Source organism: Trachypithecus francoisi, unplaced genomic scaffold, assembly GCF_009764315.1.
Source record: "Trachypithecus francoisi isolate TF-2019V2 unplaced genomic scaffold, Tfra_2.0 Lachesis_group10, whole genome shotgun sequence".
NCBI classification, from domain to species: Eukaryota; Metazoa; Chordata; class Mammalia; order Primates; family Cercopithecidae; genus Trachypithecus; species Trachypithecus francoisi.
The window spans coordinates 66364124-66384658 of record NW_022681455.1 but is presented as its reverse complement, the minus strand read 5'-3'; the positions used below and the strand labels follow the sequence as shown (position 1 = coordinate 66384658).

The 20535-nt window shown below is 35.0% G+C and overlaps 1 protein-coding gene across 3 annotated transcripts in view; it reads right to left on the bottom strand.

The window, feature by feature from the left end:
* Positions 1-20535, bottom strand: part of ADGRB3 (adhesion G protein-coupled receptor B3) — a 771030-nt gene that overhangs the window by 51058 nt on the left and 699437 nt on the right. For all 3 annotated transcript variants that reach the window (XM_033217557.1, XM_033217558.1, XM_033217559.1), the window contains 4 exons: positions 13625-13775; positions 10806-10875; positions 7831-7897; positions 5412-5497 (listed from right to left, as the gene is read on the bottom strand). In XM_033217557.1, the coding sequence (XP_033073448.1) occupies positions 5412-5497; positions 7831-7897; positions 10806-10875; positions 13625-13775 (374 nt within the window). The remainder of the gene's footprint in view (positions 1-5411; positions 5498-7830; positions 7898-10805; positions 10876-13624; positions 13776-20535) is intronic.

Here is a 20535-nt window from a genome sequence, read left to right as displayed (position 1 = left end):
ATCTGTTGACGATGTAGCTTTTTTCTCAAGAGATTCATATTTTGAAATTTCTTACAATATCAATGTATCGTTCACATTTTAGGATGATCTGAATATAGGGGCTGATGAAATTTGATGAAATATTAGTTGATAATAAAAGAGTGATAGTTTTCTGCTTTCATAAAACACATTTAACATAATCATTAAGTTCAAAATATTATTTCTGAACATTTATCATAGACTCCAATCTCCTAGCATTTAAATGGTCTATTCTGGTGTAGAGGATTTTGCCCATAAATTCAGATTCAAACAATTCATACTCCATCTACTACATTATAGAAGCAAAGTTATATTACATGGAAAAACTTTATACACATTTCGCTTTAGAAAAGTGTACCTTGAAAATTACAGATTTATTAGAACATAAACCTTTCAGGAAAAACCAAAAAGAAATTACTTGAATTAAAAATTCCAAACACCTTGGAATAATGCTCTGCAGTGTGCATAGTGCATTCCTATGTGGTGTCTATGGCTAAAATGATTACTTTGTAGGTTTTCATAAAGAATCTTATAGCAGAGTTGCATTACTATGTGTATAAGAAAAGTGGCAGAAGGGAGAAAGTTGTAAGATGCTCATAATTTAGAATCTCTGGATTATTTTAAATAAGGGTACTCACTTGTGAATAGTAATGATATGAGATAACAAATCTGAAAGTGATTAAGTAAGTAGATTGATCAGCAGATCCTGTGAGAAAAATCAAAGCTTTCAGACATGGGTGTGGGGGTGGGGAATAAGACACTAAATCCCTCACTTTACTGATCCAGTCCAGGGCATATGTACTAGCCAAATGTGTCCAAACGTTTCAAAATAATATGTATCCATTAGTCTGTCCAGTTTCGTTTAGGAATGCCTGAATGGACATGTCGGTGTGTACATCCTAAAGGAGTACATAGACTAGTATTCTCCACAGTGGCTGCGCATCAGCTGTCTATCTGGCCTCAACCACAAAGACTCTAATTTAATAGGACTTAGGCATCTGCCTTTTTTAAAGCTCCATAGATTATGCTGATGAACAAACAGGAACAAGTACCACTTCTCTAACTAAACATTTGAATTTCTTTAATCTTGTTAAATCTGATCAGATTAATATGAAAAAGGGATAGATTAGTTACATATTGTTTCCTTTATCACAGAAGATAGGCTGTATGGTGTTTATACTTCAAACACTGATGCAGTTGTCTTTCTTAATCTAAAAATATGTTGCCTCTAGGCTCTGAAACAAGATTGAAAGCCAAATATTACTAAAAAATAATTTTAAGTACATGGTGTATTTTAGTTTTGAAAACTGTGATTTAATACAATCATAAGCCTGTCTGAAGATAAATTTTAAGCCATTATTTAAAATGCTTATTTGTCTTTATTTGAGATTTATTTGAGGCTAACTACAAGATCTATGCCTACTTCCCTTAGTCAGGGCTAACTGTTCAAAACTATGCTTGATGTTAACTGGTAGGACACCTTTGGCATTCTATTACTGGATGTGCATGAAGTAGAATAAAGATAAGTTACCTAGAGACATGCAATGTTTTTTCCTAGTTTATGTGACCACTATGGAAATTAATATAATATGAAAAACACATAGTCTAGAGGCTAAATTGGTTGTTGCATTGAAAAATAAGATCTTGTTTCTTTATTATAGAAGAAATTACGCATTTATAAAATTAAAAGTTCAAACAGTAGAAAAAAAAAAACACTTGAGTTGTCCATACATTTAAATTTAACCAATATATCCACCAGGGCACCAGGGTAGGATCACATTATAGAAGCAAAGTCACATTAAATAGAAAAACTTTACACACATTTGTCTTCAGGTCGTTCTGTCTACTCCAGTTATTACTGTGGATCTTAAAATCTACAGGTTCTAGTTCCCTTTCCATGTTATTTTTCTCTTTTGTTTAAAGAAAAAAAGTCTGACTGATTTATTGTTAATAACATAAAATATTCCCTGGAAAGGAAATGTGCCAGCCTCTCTTTAAAAAAAAATCACATGAAATTTGTAAAGGGTACTAATAATTCAGTTTCCTTAGTTTCAGGTAGGTAAGACAAAGAAGTTTAAGACAGTAGACAAGAAAGTTCCACCGCAGAAAAATAGAGAAACTTAAATTGTCTGCTGAAGATGTTCTAAAAATATACATGCCATTTTTATCCTGATTTCATTCATTCTGATTATCATTTTATTTAAGATGTGTTGTATTTATAATAAATTTCTTCTTGGTAAACTAATGGGTACTAGGCTTAATACCTCAGTATGAAATAATCTGTACAACAAATCCCTGTGACACAAGTTTATCCAGGTAACAAGCCTGTACTTGTACTCCTGAACTTAAAATTTAAAAAGAAAAAAGAATTTCAGTAGAAAAAATATTAATATAGTTTGGGTATTATAAAACTTGTTTAGCTATTGTATTATTTATTAAACATTCACTTATTAATTCCTTACAAATATTTATTGAGCACAAACTATATGGTTGGCAGTGTCTAACAACTGATTATAAAAAAGAAGAAAGGGAACAAAGAAACAGAAAAAATGGGAGAAGGAACATCTTGGTACAATATTTGGTTTTAAATAACAACCTAGTTGTAAAAGAAATGCTTGATATATGTGTATATTCAAATAAGTTGAAATGATTTTCACAATTAAGAGGACTGGTTGTCAAGTCAACCAATTAGCTTCCTGCTTAATGCTTCTTTAGTTAATTTTGATTATTTCTTCTTCACTGGGGACTGTTCTTCACTGTCCTCACTACTTTTCTGTGAACTAAAATTATTCAAACCTCTATAGCTTCCAAAAATTTCCTTCAATTGCACTTTGGAATGGAGTACCAATTTCAATCTATATTTGCTTAAGCTAAAATAGTACTTTATATTAGAAATACAGTTTGAAAATCTAAAGTAATTAATTTGTTAATAGTTCTTTTCTGCTTTGGACAGTAGCCAACATTCTGCTTTTATAACATAAGTTAACATTTCTGTTTCTCTAGCAGTGGCCTTTGAACCAGAAAAATACCAATTCAGTTTTGCCAGTGAAACATATGTAACTTCTAAGAATATGTTTAGAATAACTTATTTGTTAATATGTAGATTGAAATGGATAATTTCTAAATTCATAATATGACACTATTGTCATTTCTTCTAAACCTTTATGATCTCTTATAAAGAGCTATATGAATTAAACTGGGCTTTACACATAAAATAATTAAATAAGAAAAAATACTATGAATTTAATAAATCTTCAACATCATATTCATTTCAATGATCTTATCTCTTTTTTTGACCTTCATGTCATGGATGGTAGAATCATGGATTCTTGATTGATAGTTAGAGACCTTCCAAAACAACCCCATCTGTTCAGGTTGGCTTCTCAGAAGAGCAGCCACTGTTGAGTGAATGCTTGCTATATGCTAGATTCTCTAATGTGTGCTTTATACACATTATATTTTCATATACTCTATGAGGCATGAGTTATTTTCCCCATTTAACAGATGAGGAGACTGAGTTGCAAAATGTAACATGCCCAAAGGCACATAGACACAGCTAGTAAATTGCGGAGGTTTATCTTAACCACTAAAGTTCCCATTTTATTATTGAGGTTGTTTAAATTATGTAAGTTTATACTACTGGCAGCAGAACTGAGTTTCTATCCCAGTACTCAGTCTGATCAGTATATTCTTACATGATTAATCTGGACAGAAATAACTGAAGAAGCTTACTCCAATTCCCACCACATGTGGCATAATAACAAGAGTAATTGTGTGAAAATTTTGTGTTCAAATGATCTAGAGAGTTGTGTTTGTACTACGTTCAAGTCTACATATTTAAGGATGTTATAGAAACTCACCTGCTGTGAAAAAAATCTCTAAATGAGAGAAGTGACCTCCCCTCAGGAAGAAACTTTCAGTGATGTTTTTATTACACTATGGCATTTCTAGTGTTTGAGATAAATGATATCAAATTTTTATATTAAAAGCCGTTAAATTTAGTCTTTTGCTAGGGAAAAGAAATACTCAGATTATCTTATTATATAAATCATTACATAAGTTATAAGAACACAAAGGACTTAAAATTTTACAAGTAACTGATCAATTAGTGTGACTATTAAATAATACCATAAATTATGGAAGAAAAGAATATTACATGGGTAAGTTTTGAATGAGGGTACAGTTCAATGGAAAGGAGAAAGCTGGAAACTTTTTATAGGGAAGGTCACAAAGCAAAAATCAAAGGCATTAATATTTCATTCAAGTGGCAACAAATTGATATGATAAAGGATGACATAACCTTAAAAAGCTACTAACAATCTAGAGATGAGACATTACTGTCATTATATATATAAAATATAGATATATATAAAATATAGATATATATATAATATATAATACATTATATATATATATATACACACACACACATACATCTTTTTTTTTTTTTTTTTTTTTGAGACCCAGTCTCGCTCTGTCACCCAGGCTGGAGTGCAGTGGCGCGATCCCGGCTCTTTGCAAGCTCCACCTCCCTGGTTCCCGCCATTCTCCTGCCTCAGCCTCCCGAGTAGCTGGGACTACAGGCACCCGTCACCACATCCCGCAAATTTTTTTGCATTTTTAGTAGAGACTGAGTTTCACCATGGTCTAGATCTCCTGACCTCGTGATCTGCCCGCCTCGGCCTCCCAAAGTGCTGGGATTACAGGTGTGAGCCACCATGCCTGGCCAGATATATATGATAACATACAATAAGTCATCAGATATTTATATATTATAATAACAGTAAAATTAAGGGAGATGCTTTTCTAAGTTTTATAAGAGGTTAAAGTGTGAAAATTATGAATAACTCTTTTTAGCCAGTTAGATTAAAAATGTCATAAAGAATGAAAATATAAGACACACACAAATAGTGCTTGATAAGTGATTATTCCAAGTGAAGATTTTTTTCCTGATATATACAATTAGTCAAAGAAAATATAGTATTTTGCCCTGTTTAGGTTTGCTTGTTTTGATTCTGCTCTGTCACATACCAACACTGTGTTCAATCTACCTCCCGACCTTTGTGACCAAAACGAGGAAGGCTTTGAAAACCCTTACCTAACGACAACCATTGTAAGTCTAGCCTCAACGTTTAATGTTCTTATCTGACAAGCAGGCAATATGCACAAATACACTCCAAATTTCCTAATGGCCTGGTATAGTATTTTTAGATTTTTGGTCATATTACTTAAAAATAGCACATTGGAAACTTTTATATGGCAGAATCTACCGGACACACTAGTACATCAATAACAAAATTCAAGGCATAGTCAAATGCAGTCAGTGATGGTCTGAAATTGGAGTACGGGATTCACTAGTAAATACCCTTCAAAATCCACCAATTGCAGCTTACCCGGCTCTGTGTTTGAGCTTTTTATCTAGGATTCCATCTCTGGAAACAAGTTTATTAAATACCAAAATGCCAATCACCATGTTGACCTGTCAAACAGAAACAAAGTTGACCTTTCAATGATATTGAAGGGAATCAGGTCCCTGTTTCTCCTGAAAATCCTATTATTTTTATCAATTCATAACCACCGTATCAGTAGTAGTGGTATGAAGCACTCTCAAACATTTTATAAGTGCACAGAGGCATACGGAACAATTTAACAGTGGTGTGCTACTTTAAAGTTGTAAAGTACATTAAGTTCATTTAATTTCCATGCTTTGCAGTTAACACTGGGGAAATTAACCTTCAATTGCCTGACTTTTAAATGGTACCATACTATGCCAATCTGGCATTCTTCTGTCTGAGTCAACCCTGAGTAAAATCATTTGGCTAAATGAGTTTTACCCTATGCCCGCGAGCCAGGAGATTCTGAATCATAGAGCATGAGGCTAGGGTGAGCCCTGGCAGCAAAAGGTGCTGATGATTTGTCATTATTCCCAACACAGAGAACAGAATGCCTAAATTCCTTATGCTGTGTGGTTATTCTCTTCTGTGGAAGGGGAGCATTTTGATGTACCATGCTTTTCTAGGCAGAAAGGAAAGCCTATTCAATTCACCAGAATCTTTTTCACAATGGACCCTAGTGCTAATTTTTAAAATATGCTCTAGTGTACAGTTCTATCATTTTCTTTCTAAGACTTTCTTATTCTCACTTAAAAAGTCTTTTGCACGACATGAAATGAAATCACACTTATTTTTCCTTTTTCAAGTAAAACTGTAAAAACTGCATAGATGTCTATTCATACCAGCTTACCATGAGCCCCCACAGTTCTCTAATCTACCAACACTTTCTGATCAGGGAATCCAGTCCAATAAGTAAATGAAAAATATGTTCTTCTTTTTGCCTTTCTTGCCTCTTTCCAATCTTGGTGTAACCCTGCCCTGCTGCCAATGAAGATGGTGAATATAAAGCGAAAATGTGTCCAGTTGCTAATGTAAGGAAGATGCAAAACATGCCTATTAAGTATGGACCTAGGAAGAGTCACTCTTCATAGTTTCCTGACAAGACACCATTTAATCAAGAGAATACTTATTCACCTATGTAACTCTCATTATTTAAACTAAGAGAAAAAGTGTATTCTATGGATTCTAGTAATCTACAACTTTATCATAAGGGAATTTGTCACCCCTCCAAAGACCATACTTTGGTGTTTCAATTATATACATACTCTGTTTCTCCATTTTAGTGTTATATGGGCATTAATCTAGAAGCTTAGGGAAATAATTCAGTTGATTAAATAAAAATTCAATGCAGCAGACAAAAAGGTGTCTAATAGTTTTGATTTCCTTGTGCTCTAAGATTCTTGCCTTGATTTTATTTTTCTTGCAAATTATAGACAGTTTCTGCTCCCTGTTACAGCTTAGTGGAGGGAGAACAAGCTTAAAGGAAGAAAAAACTGACATCAGAATTAGTAGCATGTCACTACGTTCCAATTTTTTGAATGAATCATTCAAGAAACCAAAGAGTAACTTTCCAATTAGAAATATAATTGTACAGCAATATGAATATTTGTATTTAATTTAGACTGTTTCTTTCCTCCCTTATTTTCTTTAAAGATGCACTGGGCAAGAAAAATTTGTAATCAATAAATCCAAACAGAGAAAGAGAAAGGCAAATTGGAAGGAAATATTTCACATTACCATAGTTTAAAATTTTAAACAATTATTTTTTGGCTTCAAAAGAGAAATTTAAAATCCTTATCTATGACATATGGCAGTGATTCTTAAACAGGGATGATTTTGACCCCTAGGGACCATCGGAAAATGTCTGAAGATATTTTTGAGTGTTATGACTAGGGGGTGCTACTGGTATGTAGTATGTAGGGAAGAAGGATGCTGCCGAACCTGCTAAAACACACAAGACAGCCTCTGCAACAAACAAACATATGATCCAAAATGTCAGTATCACTGAAGTTTAGAATATATTTCCTTTAGATATTTGACAGGGACAGCCTTAAAGAGATTTCCCTATTAATAACCATATGTATTATACAGAATACTGTAAAGGTGAGATTATGGTAAATGATGAGATTCTATACATTAAAGAGGAAGAATTCATTAACACTTACTCAAACTTCTTCACAAATCTGAAATTACTGTAAGAGAAATACCATACTCCCAGTTTAATATTCTTCAGTATTCAAAATATGAATATTTTAGAATAAAAGACTGAATAACAATTGATATTCAATCAGAATAATAGTCCATTGAACTTTAAAATTTCTACACAAGAACTACATTATCAAAATTGCCACTCTGATTGAAAGAAATTAGTCTTTTTTTTTTTCCTAAGAAAACAAAATAAGTTGATTTCGATGTTTACCAGGACAACAGCAGCTGCAGGTCCCACAAAAGCATAAAGTAGTCCTCCTTCAAGAGAGAGCCAGCAGCTGAAAATAACATTAGATGAGAACTAACAAAAATTAGTGACAAGTATTAGACCACTAAAGTGTGATACAAACAACTTAGACTATACATTTAGCCTTGCAATTTTGGCACATGTTAAAGATTTGTAATAAAAAAAATACATAGAGGATATAGAAAAAACTAGAATTATATCATTTCATGAGTAAGAAATACTATATATGTCTAACTGAAACAGTTTTATTATAAGGATTTACTTTCAGGCAGTTGAAACGTTTTAGACAAATTACTGCTGCAGTGAGGTTTCTGTATTTACTTTCAATACAAAGGTGAGTGTTATTTACATTTTATAAAATGCTGCTTTATATCCATTATGGATTTTTTCAAATGTACTTTAAAGCAAGAACAGTGTATTTTTTTTAGAGTTTTAGATGTGCCATTTACCTGCTCTTCCTTGAGGCCATTGAAATATTGGGAGAAATTGGTTTAAAAGCCATCATTGCAGGGAATGGATAAGCTACATTTGCATGCTATTTTTCTTCTAGTTTTACTTTTTCACCAAACTACTAAGAAAATTTCCTAAAGATAAGCTTTTGAATAAAAATAAATGCAGCTGTGTTTGTTTCAATGACTAAATTCACCAAGAGATACAGGTTTGCATTGATAGAGACAAGATAATCGATTTGGGAAGAAACAGTTCCTCACAGCAGAGGGAAATGCAGAGGGAATGGGGCTGACACTGGGGGCTTTGCAGGGTGGCACATCTGCCCATGCAGAATCCAGGAAAGTAAAAATGAGGGAAGCGTGAGGGCCTGCTGATGCAGAGTCATGACCACCATCGCATGCACCTGTTCTTTGATGTTTGACCCTTGCACTATTTCTTCTCAGTTTACAGAATCAGCATGCTGCCTTTAAAAGTAATAACAATGAACAGTAACTGCTCTGTATCTGTTCTAACAATAAACTGCTCTATATTAATTGTGATGGTGGTTACATGACTTACGTATTTCTCAAAACTCACAGAACTATACACTTAATAGGGTGAATGTTACCGTATGTAAATTATACCTTAAACATATTTACCTAGTAATTAATTATATATGTACACAAAGAAATACTATATTAGCATATATATACAAATATGTGTATGTATATTCAAAGTCTGCATTTAGTTATTGTTCCTCGACATAACAGCAGAAAGATAAAAATGTACTTTTCCATTTTAATATCTATTTTTAAATAATATACCTGGAGAAAACACCTTAGTCTCACAGAATACTTTAGATTGTGTCTTTAAGATTGCCACTAAATTCCCACTGTATGTTTGTGTAAACTAATCTCTGCCACTAAATTCCCACTGTAATTTTGTGTATACTAACCTTCAAACTGAGGTTTAGTATATCTTTCAAGATATACTAATAGAGATTCAGTATATCTTTTATTTTTTCCCTAGGCGTTTGCACTGTTATAAAAATTTATAGTTATAAAATAAATGCATTACTTATTGTATTGTACTGCACTTTAATTATGAACTCTTTGAAAGTAGGAACCATCATATATATAATCTTGCTTATTCCCATATTCCCAATACAGTGACTTTCCAAAAATAGATGTATACCAATAATTATGCTATTGTAAAAAGTAATAAATTAAGGTGATAGTGCTGTAGTAGCCAGTACTCTGCCATCTATGCTATCAGAATTTTTAAAAATAATATAGATTGCATAAAAATGCTCTGATGACACGAGCTTCTTAAACTTTTCAGAAGTTTCTTTAGGATAAACAGGTGAAATAATCTCTCTCAGTATGTTTACAATTTGTACGAACCTACCAGAGGGCCTAATTAGCAGAGATTCCTACCTCAAACCCAAAATAATTAAACAGAACATCATGCTTTAAAACATATACTGTTAATAAGATGTGCATCTTTTTCCCCACTTCTTAATTGCCTCCTCAACTTGGAAGCAGATAAAATAAAACATGAAAGTGCATTGTTTAGATTTAAAATGTTAAATTTAAACTTTACCACAAATTCTCTCATAGAATTTATCAGCACTACCACTATAAAATAAGCTGATATCTTATAACTTTTCTCCCTTTTAATTTCTTGCATAGTCCAAGTATTTTCTAATGTAAAATCCATTGGTTCTCTTGATCTATAATTGTTAGTATGCATTGCCCTAACATAGCAACAAAACTTGAACTAACATGACAAAACTTGGTTAATAACAATATACATTATCATTTTTTTTTTTTTTTTTTTTTTTTTTTTTTGAGACGGAGTCTCGCTCTGTCGCCCAGGCTGGAGTGCAGTGGCCGGATCTCAGCTCACTGCAAGCTCCGCCTCCCAGGTTTACGCCATTCTCTCGCCTCAGCCTCCCGAGTAGCTGGGACTACAGGCGCCCGCCATCTCGCCCGGCTAATTTTTTGTATATTTTAGTAGAGACGGGGTTTCACCGTGTTAGCCAGGATGGTCTCGATCTCCTGACCTCGTGATCCGCCCGTCTCGGCCTCCCAAAGTGCTGGGATTACAGGCTTGAGCCACCGCGCCCGGCCAATAACAATATACATTATCATTAATGGAATTAGAAGCTCATAGCAGCATCACATTCTAAAAAGTAAGTATGTCAAGACTTATCCAGTTCTCAATTTATTTGAGATTGGGCATGCACAATAACTACTGAAATATTTTAAAAGCCAAATATGCTGGTCTTATTAAGAAATGGGAAACTGAAACAAAGATTCTGAACAGTGCCACAACATTTACTTCTTAACTTTTGTAGATTTAAGTTACCTTGTTTTGTTCCTTACTAATGCAATTTCTACCATTGTTAATGATTCCATGACAAAATGCAAGCCATCAGCAGTGCCAACCAAGACTCTTTGATGATTTGTTAAATTATAAACATGATTTATCACTGTGGATGGACTTACTAGTGATCAGTGCCATATCCTTTTGTTCTGGTGAAGCCTACAGATGTGGCCACTACTAATGCTGGTAAACCTGCAAGAAAAGCAATGTCACGCATTCATATTTAGCTATAACCACTATGCATACTGGCCTAAGAAAAGCCAGAACAAACTCCAGATGCTTAAATCAGAGAAACTATCTTTGGATGAGTCACTTCACAAGGTACGTTTCTATTACAAAATTTCTTTCAAGTTTAAAAATATGAGAGAGGTAGCTGAGCTTTTAACTTACTGCACTTCTCTGTTGTTGCTAGGTTACCACCACATTTGACATGGGTTTAAATGGAAGTAATAACAGAGATTTAGTACATTTTTAAAGTTATTTTTTTCCCTAGGGGTTTACACTGTTATAAAAGAAATTTATAGTTATAAAATCAGAAAGGCAAAAACTGGATGTTCTGGTGTGATGTAATATCAGTGAAGTGGAACATTCCATTGGCCACATATTGATCCACATCAAGTTGTACTTATATAAGACAGAAAAAAATATAAATCTTATCAGTTAACACTTTCTTTATAATTTGCTTATAATAACAAGAATGTAGAAACAGAGAGTTCAATTACCTACATACCTGTACCAATTCTGAGCTAGCATCTTCTTTTAGTTTACATTTATGGGAATTACACTTACCTCATTCAAGTTCAATGGAACCTCCCTGTGTTTTGGTAGAGTCTCTAATCTACACTGTTTAAAGATTTTTTTTTTTTAAGTTTTGGTTATGCCTTCTTTTCAGGAAGATCATGTTTGCCTTTTCTGGTTGAAATATCCGTCATCTAATTATCTTCTTGTATCTCCTCTGCCCATCTTCTTTCTTACTATCATTTCACATACTTGAATCTATTCTCCTTCTTCTGTGAGCCTTCTCTAGTGACATCACATTCCTTCATGATATTTAATGACAAGAACTATGGAAAACATCTCAGAGGGACACACCATAGTGTTAAACGAACACCGGTGACTATATATAGTTTCACATACATATATGTATATAAAATTATAAATATATAGTCCCTTCTTCATCCTTATCCTCCCTTTCCTCCTTCTGTTTCTCCTCTTCTTGTTCCTCCTCCTCCTCCTCTTCCTTCACATAAGTCATTTGTTGATTTTTTTGATTGGACCAAGTTCATTAGGGAAAAAAATCCCTCATGGGTTATAACTGAAGAATTAATAGTATTTATTTCATACAATTTAGATTAAATTTTACTAGACTCATTATGTTGTACTTGTTCATAATGAAACACATACACCACTATTCTGCCAACCCATAAACTTTCTGATACTTTAGCACCATCAGTTTAGGTTTTTGCTACCTAGTTTAAATATTAGCTGTAAATCTGGAGATTGTTGGTGAACCCTCTCCTCAAAATCTTTAGTAATAATTTTAAACAAGGTAGTCACCAATTCTGAAAATCACCATGTTTTATTCTTCATCAAAAAATGTGTTCTTTCACCTGTATTCTGTATTTCTTAGAATAGTACTAATTTATGGCAAAAGTGTCCCTTGATTTAAATACTACTTCAACTTTAGAAGGCCTTTGTCATGAAATTTAGACAAAAATTTGATGAAATTCTAAGTGGAACAAAGTCTTCAACTTTTGTGTTTGTGTGAGATGGGGTCTTACTCTGCCACACAGGTTGGAGTGTCATGGTGTGATCTTGGCTCATTCCAACCTCCACTTCCCAGGCTCATGCAATCCTCCCACCTTAGCCTCCTGATAGCTGGGAATACAGGTATGTGCCATCACTCCTGGCTAATTTTTTGCAATTTTGGTAGAGATGGGGTTTTGCAGTGTTGCTCAGGCTAATCTCGAACTCCCGCACTCAGGCAGTCCACCTGCCTCGGCTTCCCAAAGTGCTAAGATTACAGGCGTGAGCCACCATGTCTGGCCTACTCTTCAAGTTCTTAACTGCTTTTCCATTTGTCTGTGGATAAAGTCTTAATATATTAATTAGACATAACAGACCTTGCTGAAACCTAATGAATAATATTTAAGTGTTCTTGATCATATTTTTTCAGCCTAAATTATTCTGGAATTGTTATAAGTACACTTATTTGTAATTTCCCAGGTTCCTCTTAGCTTCCCATATGCCATCTTCTAATACGGTAGATATTATTATATATTTGGGCTTCTTCTAAAAGTGGCTTCTTAAATTAACCAGGCTATCAGTAGAATTGGCCCTATAATATAGATCTTTGAGATGTCCATGTCATGAGGCAATTTGAGACAAACTTCTTAATAAGCACAAGTGAAAAATTAATTCTCAGTCTGTCAGCAATTCTGTTTCTACTTTTGAGGATCACGTTGACTAGTTGTGAGGTTTCATTACTTCTCTAAATGGTGTTCTCCCTGTGAAATGAATTGCTTTATTCTTTAATTGCTTTGAGATTTCTTGAAATGAAGTCCTCTAAGTTTTCTTGGTGGGAGTACATGCCTAGTGAACCATCACACATTAGGCTTTGAAAATTTTAAGGTATTTTGCACTTTCAGAAAATATTAACAGAGAGCACTGTTTTTCTGTGTGTAGGTATCTCGGGTCTCATCTCATACTATCTAGGCACTGTTGAATGTTAACTGACTAGCTAAATGAGCATTCAATACTTACTTCCTTTTAAAGTTCCAAATGACCAACAAATGTTCAAAATTGACCAGCTCATGTATTTTCACTTCCGTAGATTAAATTAGACACAGAGTAGCCTGTGTCTAATCACTCTTGACTACTTTATAATATGTGTTCAGAGTCATTTTGAGAAGAGCACGAAAGGGTATATCAATATGCTTACCCCATCCAAGGCACAAAAAGCGTTTTCTTATAAGCCGTGTCCTAATTTTTCCAGTTACAGCCATATATGATTGCCACGCCTCAGTCAAAACCCAACAGAATGAAGCCAGGAAGAAAAAGTGCAAAAATGCAGTGGTGGTTGTGCAGATACTCTGTGGAAACAAACAAACAAAAAGACTCACACTGAACCAGGGAGAGGGAAAATGATATGTTCTTCAGAGGACTGTTAATCCCTGATTCATTGCTTTTATTTCAAATACCTACTTCTCCTCAAGTGACAAGAGTAATTACTTACAGAAATTATAAACCCTGTGGTCTTTATGCTCTATACAGTATTTACAATTGAAAAAAATGTCTAATTCCATTTTCGCACTTAATTTTTTATGAGAAGAACCCTGAATGTAAATTTGAACTCAAGGGAGATTAAAATTACTGTTTCACTTGAATTTTGACAAATATAATTAAGAAAATGCTCTTTTCTTTGGTTTAAGTTACAGACATCTTGCATAATTATTTTGGCTACATTCTTTATTCTTCTCTTTTAACAGATAATCGTTCTTTGTTGTTATATCTGTGTTGATGTTAAAATTATATCTGTAAGAGTAACAGCCTTTCAAAAGAAAAAATTACTTTGCTCTTCTACATGCATGATATTCAAGGTGTAACAGCAAAGTACAAAATGAGGTTTAGCTAATAACATAGTACAAAAATAACATATGTATTTTAAAGTACTTAATACAATGCTTCTATACTCTTACTTTGCAATGTGCATCCTAATCAAATAATTTTGAAAAGCTAATCATGTCACCAGCAGTACAGAGCTAAGATTTTATAGATAGTCTTCTTCATGTAACTTAATTACCTTGAATATGCTGATCATTACTTGCGACTCATCAGCAAAAGATCAGCAACTTCATTTTGGTAAAAGTTGCTGCTTATTTCACTGTTGGTATAATTTCTTTATAAATCTTGTTGAAATGCAAGTCTTTATAAACCAGAACCGGCAACAGGACTAATTTGTTCCTTTGTCAGTCATTCTCATTCTTACTGTTTTTAAAAATGAAAAATGGCAAAACGAACACAGTAGAACTTAAAAAATTGTAAAAAAAAAAATTACAAAGAAATAAAACTATAACCCATATCTTCTCATCTCTATCACCATCCACTGCTAATGCAGAATATCTTACAAGAATTTTTTGACCCAAATTATTCATATGATTTGTTAATTTTGTTACATTTCACTAGATGTTGACTTAGTTTGCCAGTTCTAATCCTATAAAAAGAATCTCAGCATGTTTATCCACCAGGTTGTGTAAATGATCAGAGATAATGTTAAGAAGCTGAGTAGCACTGTGCTAGGTATACAGTAAGTGCCCGACCAAATATGACTATTATCATCATTATTATAAGCGGCAGTAAAACAAAACAATTTTTCAGCATGTGAATCCTTGTTTCATGGAATACTTAAATCTATGTAGCACTTGTTTCTGCTTATAAAGATGATAAAATCATGGATTTCTTGAATACTTCCTCATACCTATACTCTAGTCTCAGGTATAATGCAGTAGCTTTAACCATTTGTAATTCCTCCTATTCTTGACACGTTAAGACTTTTATTTTTTTCCAATTTACGGTTTAAATATCTTCAGGTTGACTAGTTCGCTTATTTTTTATCTATAGTCGCCAATCCATTTGAATTGCAAAGATAACTCTTCCACTTGCTATCCAAGGACTAGTTAACTTTTCTAAGTCACTAGTTACCCTTTCATTTTCCTCCACCTGTTTGTTTCAACACAATTGTATGTGCTAGCAAAGCTAGTCCATCTCTATTTTTAAACTGTCAATAAAGAGTTACATCAAACTGTAAATACGTTGCAATGTTAGACCCTAAGTGTTGGTGTACTGAAATTTTATAAGAAATAATGAAGTGTTCAATGTCTGAGGACAGAGATTTTAACATTTTCTTTCTGTATATTGTGTTCATTACTTTGCAACCCCCGATATTCACTTTAATTCCAATACAAATTGAAGCACATGTAATTTTGAGCCACTGACATTTATTTCAATAATCATGTCTCTTTGAACAATAATATGGCCACAGACTACAGGGAAATGTATTGTAACTAAAGAAATAAGGCCTATTTCTTCAGACAATAGTATTCTACAATAGCTGGATAAATATTTAACCTTAAGTTGCTCAAAATACGGAGGTAAGCTATTTCAACTTAAGGAATGTGTACATGTGAACCAAAGAGGTTTAAGTCGCAAAGCTAACCATATATAAAGAGCATCGCAAAATCTATGATCTTGAAAAACAGAAAAAAAAGGAGCTACACTTCGCTTCATCATGTGAAGAATTAGTATAAAGTCAAACACTCCGATAATAAGCATATGAAAAATGTTCAACATCACTGACCACTAAGAGAAATGCAAATCAAAACCATAGTGAGTGAGATACCATCTCGTATCAGTCAGAATGGCTATTAGTAAAAAGTCAAAAAGTAACAAATACTGCTGAGGTTGTGGATAAAAAGAAAGGCTTATATACTGTTGATGGGATTGTAAATTAGTTTAGCCATAGTGGAAGACAGTGTGGCGATTCCTCAGAGACCTAAAGACAGAAATATCATTTGACCCAGCAATCCCATTACTGGCTATATACCCAACAGAATATAAATTTTTCTGTTATAAAGACACATTCAGGTATATGTTCATTGCAGTAGTATTCATAATAGCAAAGACACTGAATCAACCCAAATGCCCATCACTGGTAGACTGAATAAAGAAAATATGGTACATATGCAACATGGAATACTATGCAGCCATAAATAAGAATGAGATTATGTCCTTTGCAGGAACATGGATGGAGCTGGAGGCCATTATTCTTAGCAAACTTAGGAACAGAAAACCAAATACTGCATGTTTTTACTTAAAAGTGGGAGCTAAATGATGACAACACATGGACACACAGAGGAGAACAACAAACACTGGGGCCCATCAAAGGGTGGAGGGAGGCAGAAAGGAGATCAGAAAAAATAAGTAATGAGTATTGGCTTAATACCTAAGTGTAAATAATCTGTCCAACCAGACCCCATGACACTCATTTACCTGTGTAACAAACATCCACATGTACCCCTGAACTTAAAAGAAAATCAAACACTCCATACAAGGAAACACACACTGATTTTTCTACTGATATGTTATATTGGCTAAGTTGCAAATAGTCTTTACAATACAACTTTTATGAATAGCAATTTTCAAATGAACTTCATTATTTTCCACAAATGACATATCAGCTTCCATAAAAGAGGACTTTTTACTGTTCAGGGCTCAGGATTGTTTGATCTCTTTTCCTACGTAACCCAAAGCCACATCAGTAAGCCCCCAGTGATCAACCATCCCTTAGATCCCCTCAGTACTAGGGTTTTTCCCATTACAAGCCTCAATCCCTGAATTTTCCATAAAGAGGTTCGTATCTTGGCAACTGTTCAATTATCACTATCACTGGACTCACTATTGTGACCTTTGGTCCTACAGTTTTTCTTTATTCAAAAGTCTCCACGTGTTGACTTCCACTATGGCTAAGCCTCGCAGTTCACCTTTCCAAATGTGAGACTCATTAGCATCTCAAGTTCATCATTCAATTCTTCTGATTTTCCTGTCTTGCCAGACCCCAAACTGGTCTCATCAGTGTCACAGCTGATGAATGTTACTGGCAAATATTTCAAAACTTGAAAACGGATTTAAGTTGTCAAACTGAGCACTGTTTTTACCTAACACTCTCAAGTACATCCTTCACACCAAATTCCTAGACACAATAGAAAAGATTGCTTAAAATAACTGGAAAAAATAAGAAGAGTAAACTGCGATGGACTAGAGACTGTGAGAAATTCCTTGAAAGCAAAAGTATATAAAGAACAGATTGACGATGGGTACCATAGCCCAAAGCTAGGTATTGGGAGCAGGAATTAAGACATGGGAAGTAGAAAAGTCATGATGCATGGATGATACAGAAGTTCTGAAGTCTGTTTAAAAGTACTTCCAGAAGGCAGAAATCAGGAAAATCGGAGGAAAGGTAGCATTTAAAGAAATATTACAGAAAATTTTCTCAAAACTTTAAAAATTCTGACCGTAGGAGAGACTAAAGATCACACACACACACACACGTGCACGCGCACACGCACATATATTTTGATGAAATCTGTGAAAATAGAGAATAAAGAGATAAATCTTAAAAGCTATCAGAGTAAAAAGAAAGATACTGATGAAGAAATCAGAATCAGATTGACGTCAGATTCTTTGCAAGCAACCCAGGGTACAAGAAGGCAGTAGAATGAGATTCTCAACATTCTAAGAGAAAATAACTTTGAAGACAGAATTCTACACCCAGCCAAGCCACTGTTCAAGAGAGAGGCATAAAGAAAGATATTTTTTAAACTGGAAGAAACTTTGAAGTTAATTACCTCAAGATCCTCTTTGAAAGAATTGCTAGACAATATAAACCACTAACAATAAGAAGTCCAGGAGGAGGGAATGAGATAAAAGGAGGGATAGACAGCAAAGAAAGTAGTAAGTCTCCACGTGTAACAAACCTGCACGTGTACTCCTGGAACTTAAAATAATATTTAAAAATAAATAAATAAGTAAATAGTTTAAAAAAGATAATAAGTCTAAATAAATGTTTATTTTACATAAATTTATATAATTTTAAAAATATAGCCATGTGGATATAAAATTGAAGATAATATCAGAAAGGGTTCCAAGATGAGAGTTGCAAGGGAACAGAGGAAAATAAAAGTCTTCTAAACTTCTTTTTTGTTGTTCTCAGGGATGAGATACTGATTAATTCTAGATTATAGAAAAATTCACTTGAACATTTATGTTAACAATGTTTCAGTTACCACAAAAAATAACAACAATGCTTTTGTAAAATAGAAAAAATTGAACTATGAAAAATCTATCTGTTCAATTAAAGGTGAGCAAGAGGACAACAAACTAGAAAACATGAGAAATAGAAAAAAAAAGTAAGAAAATGAACATAATTCCAAACATCAAAAATCATAATCAATGGTAATACTTTGTATTTACTGGTTAAAAGAAACTTTCATATTGGATGAAAAAATCTAATTCCAGTAATGTAATTATGTGACATACTTCAAACCCAAAGACTGACACAGGAAGATACAGAGCAAAGAGATGAAAAGAGCTAGCTTATGCAAATACTAACATGTTAAAACGAGATGTCACAATATTAATATTGGGAGAAAAATAAAAGAGATGAAGAGGGACTTTTCATACTAAAAAAATGAGCAAGGCTGGGGGGACGGAGCAAGATGGCCGAATAGGAACAGCTCCAGTCTCCAACTCCCAGCGCGAGCGACACAGAAGACCAGTGATTTCTGCATTTTCAACTGAGGTACTGGGGTCATCTCTCTAGGGAGTGCCGGACAATCGGTGCTGGTCAGCTGCTGCAGCCTGACCAGCGTGAGCTGAAGCAGGGCGAGGCATCGCCTCACCTGGAAGCGCAAGGGGGAAGGAAATCCGTTTTCCTAGCCAGGGGAACTGAGACACACAACACCTGGAAAATCGGGTAACTCCCACCCCAATACTGCGCTTTAAGGAAACAGGCACACCAGGAGAATATATCCCACACCTGGCCGGGAGGGTCCCACGCCCACAGAGCCTCCCTCACTGCTAACACAGCAGTCTGTGGCCATCGATCCGCAAGGCAGCAGCAAGGCTGGGGGAGGGGCGCCCGCCATTGCTGAGGCTTAAGTAGGTAAACAAAGCCGCTGGGAAGCTCGAACTGGGTGGAGCTCACAGCAGCTCAAGGAAACCTGCCTGTCTCTGTAGACTCCACCTCTGGGGACAGCCCACAGCTGAGGTCCAAAAGGGGAAGCAGCGGGGGCGGTGCAGAGGCGAACGACTCTGTCTGACAGCTTTGGGGAGAGCCATGGATCTCCCAACGCGGAGGTTGAGATCCGAGAACGGACAGACTGCCTGCTCAGGTGGGTCCCTGACCCCTGAGTAGCCTAGCTGGGAGACATCCCCCACTAGGGGCAGTCTGATACCCCACACCTCACAGGGTGGAGTCATCCCTGAGAGGAAACTTCCAAAGGAAGAATCAGACAGGTACACTCGCTGTTCAGCAATATTCTATCTTCGGCAACCTCTGCTGCTGATACCCAGGCAAACAGGGTCTGGAGTGGACCTCAAGCAATCTCCAACAGACCAACAGACAGTCCTTCTGACTGTCAGACGGAAAACTATCAAACAGGAAGGACACCTACACCAAAACCCCATCAGTACGTCACCGTCATCAAAGACCAGAGACAGATAAAACCACAAAGATGGGGAAGAAGCAGGGCAGAAAAGTTGGAAATTCAAAAAATAAGAGTGCATCTCCCCCTGCAAAGGAGCGCAGCCCATCACCAGCAACAGATCAAAGCTGGTCAGAGAATGACTTTGACGAGATGAGAGAAGAAGGCTTCAGCCCATCAAACTTCTCAGAGCTAAAGGAGGAATTACGTACCCAGCGCAAAGAAACTAAAAATCTTGAAAAAAGAGTGGAAGAATTGACAGCTAGACTAATTAATGCAGAGAAGATCATAAACGAAATGACAGAGATGAAAACCATGACACGAGAAATACATGACAAATGCACAAGCTTCAGTAACCGACTCGATCAACTGGAAGAAAGAGTATCAGCGATTGAGGATCAAATGAATGAAATGAAGCGAGAAGAGAAACCAAAAGAAAAAAGAAGAAAAAGAAATGAACAAAGCCTGCAAGAAGTATGGGATTATGTAAAAAGACCAAATCTACGTCTGATTGGGGTGCCTGAAAGTGAGGGGGAAAATGGAACCAAGTTGGAAAACACTCTTCAGGATATCATCCAGGAGAACTTCCCCA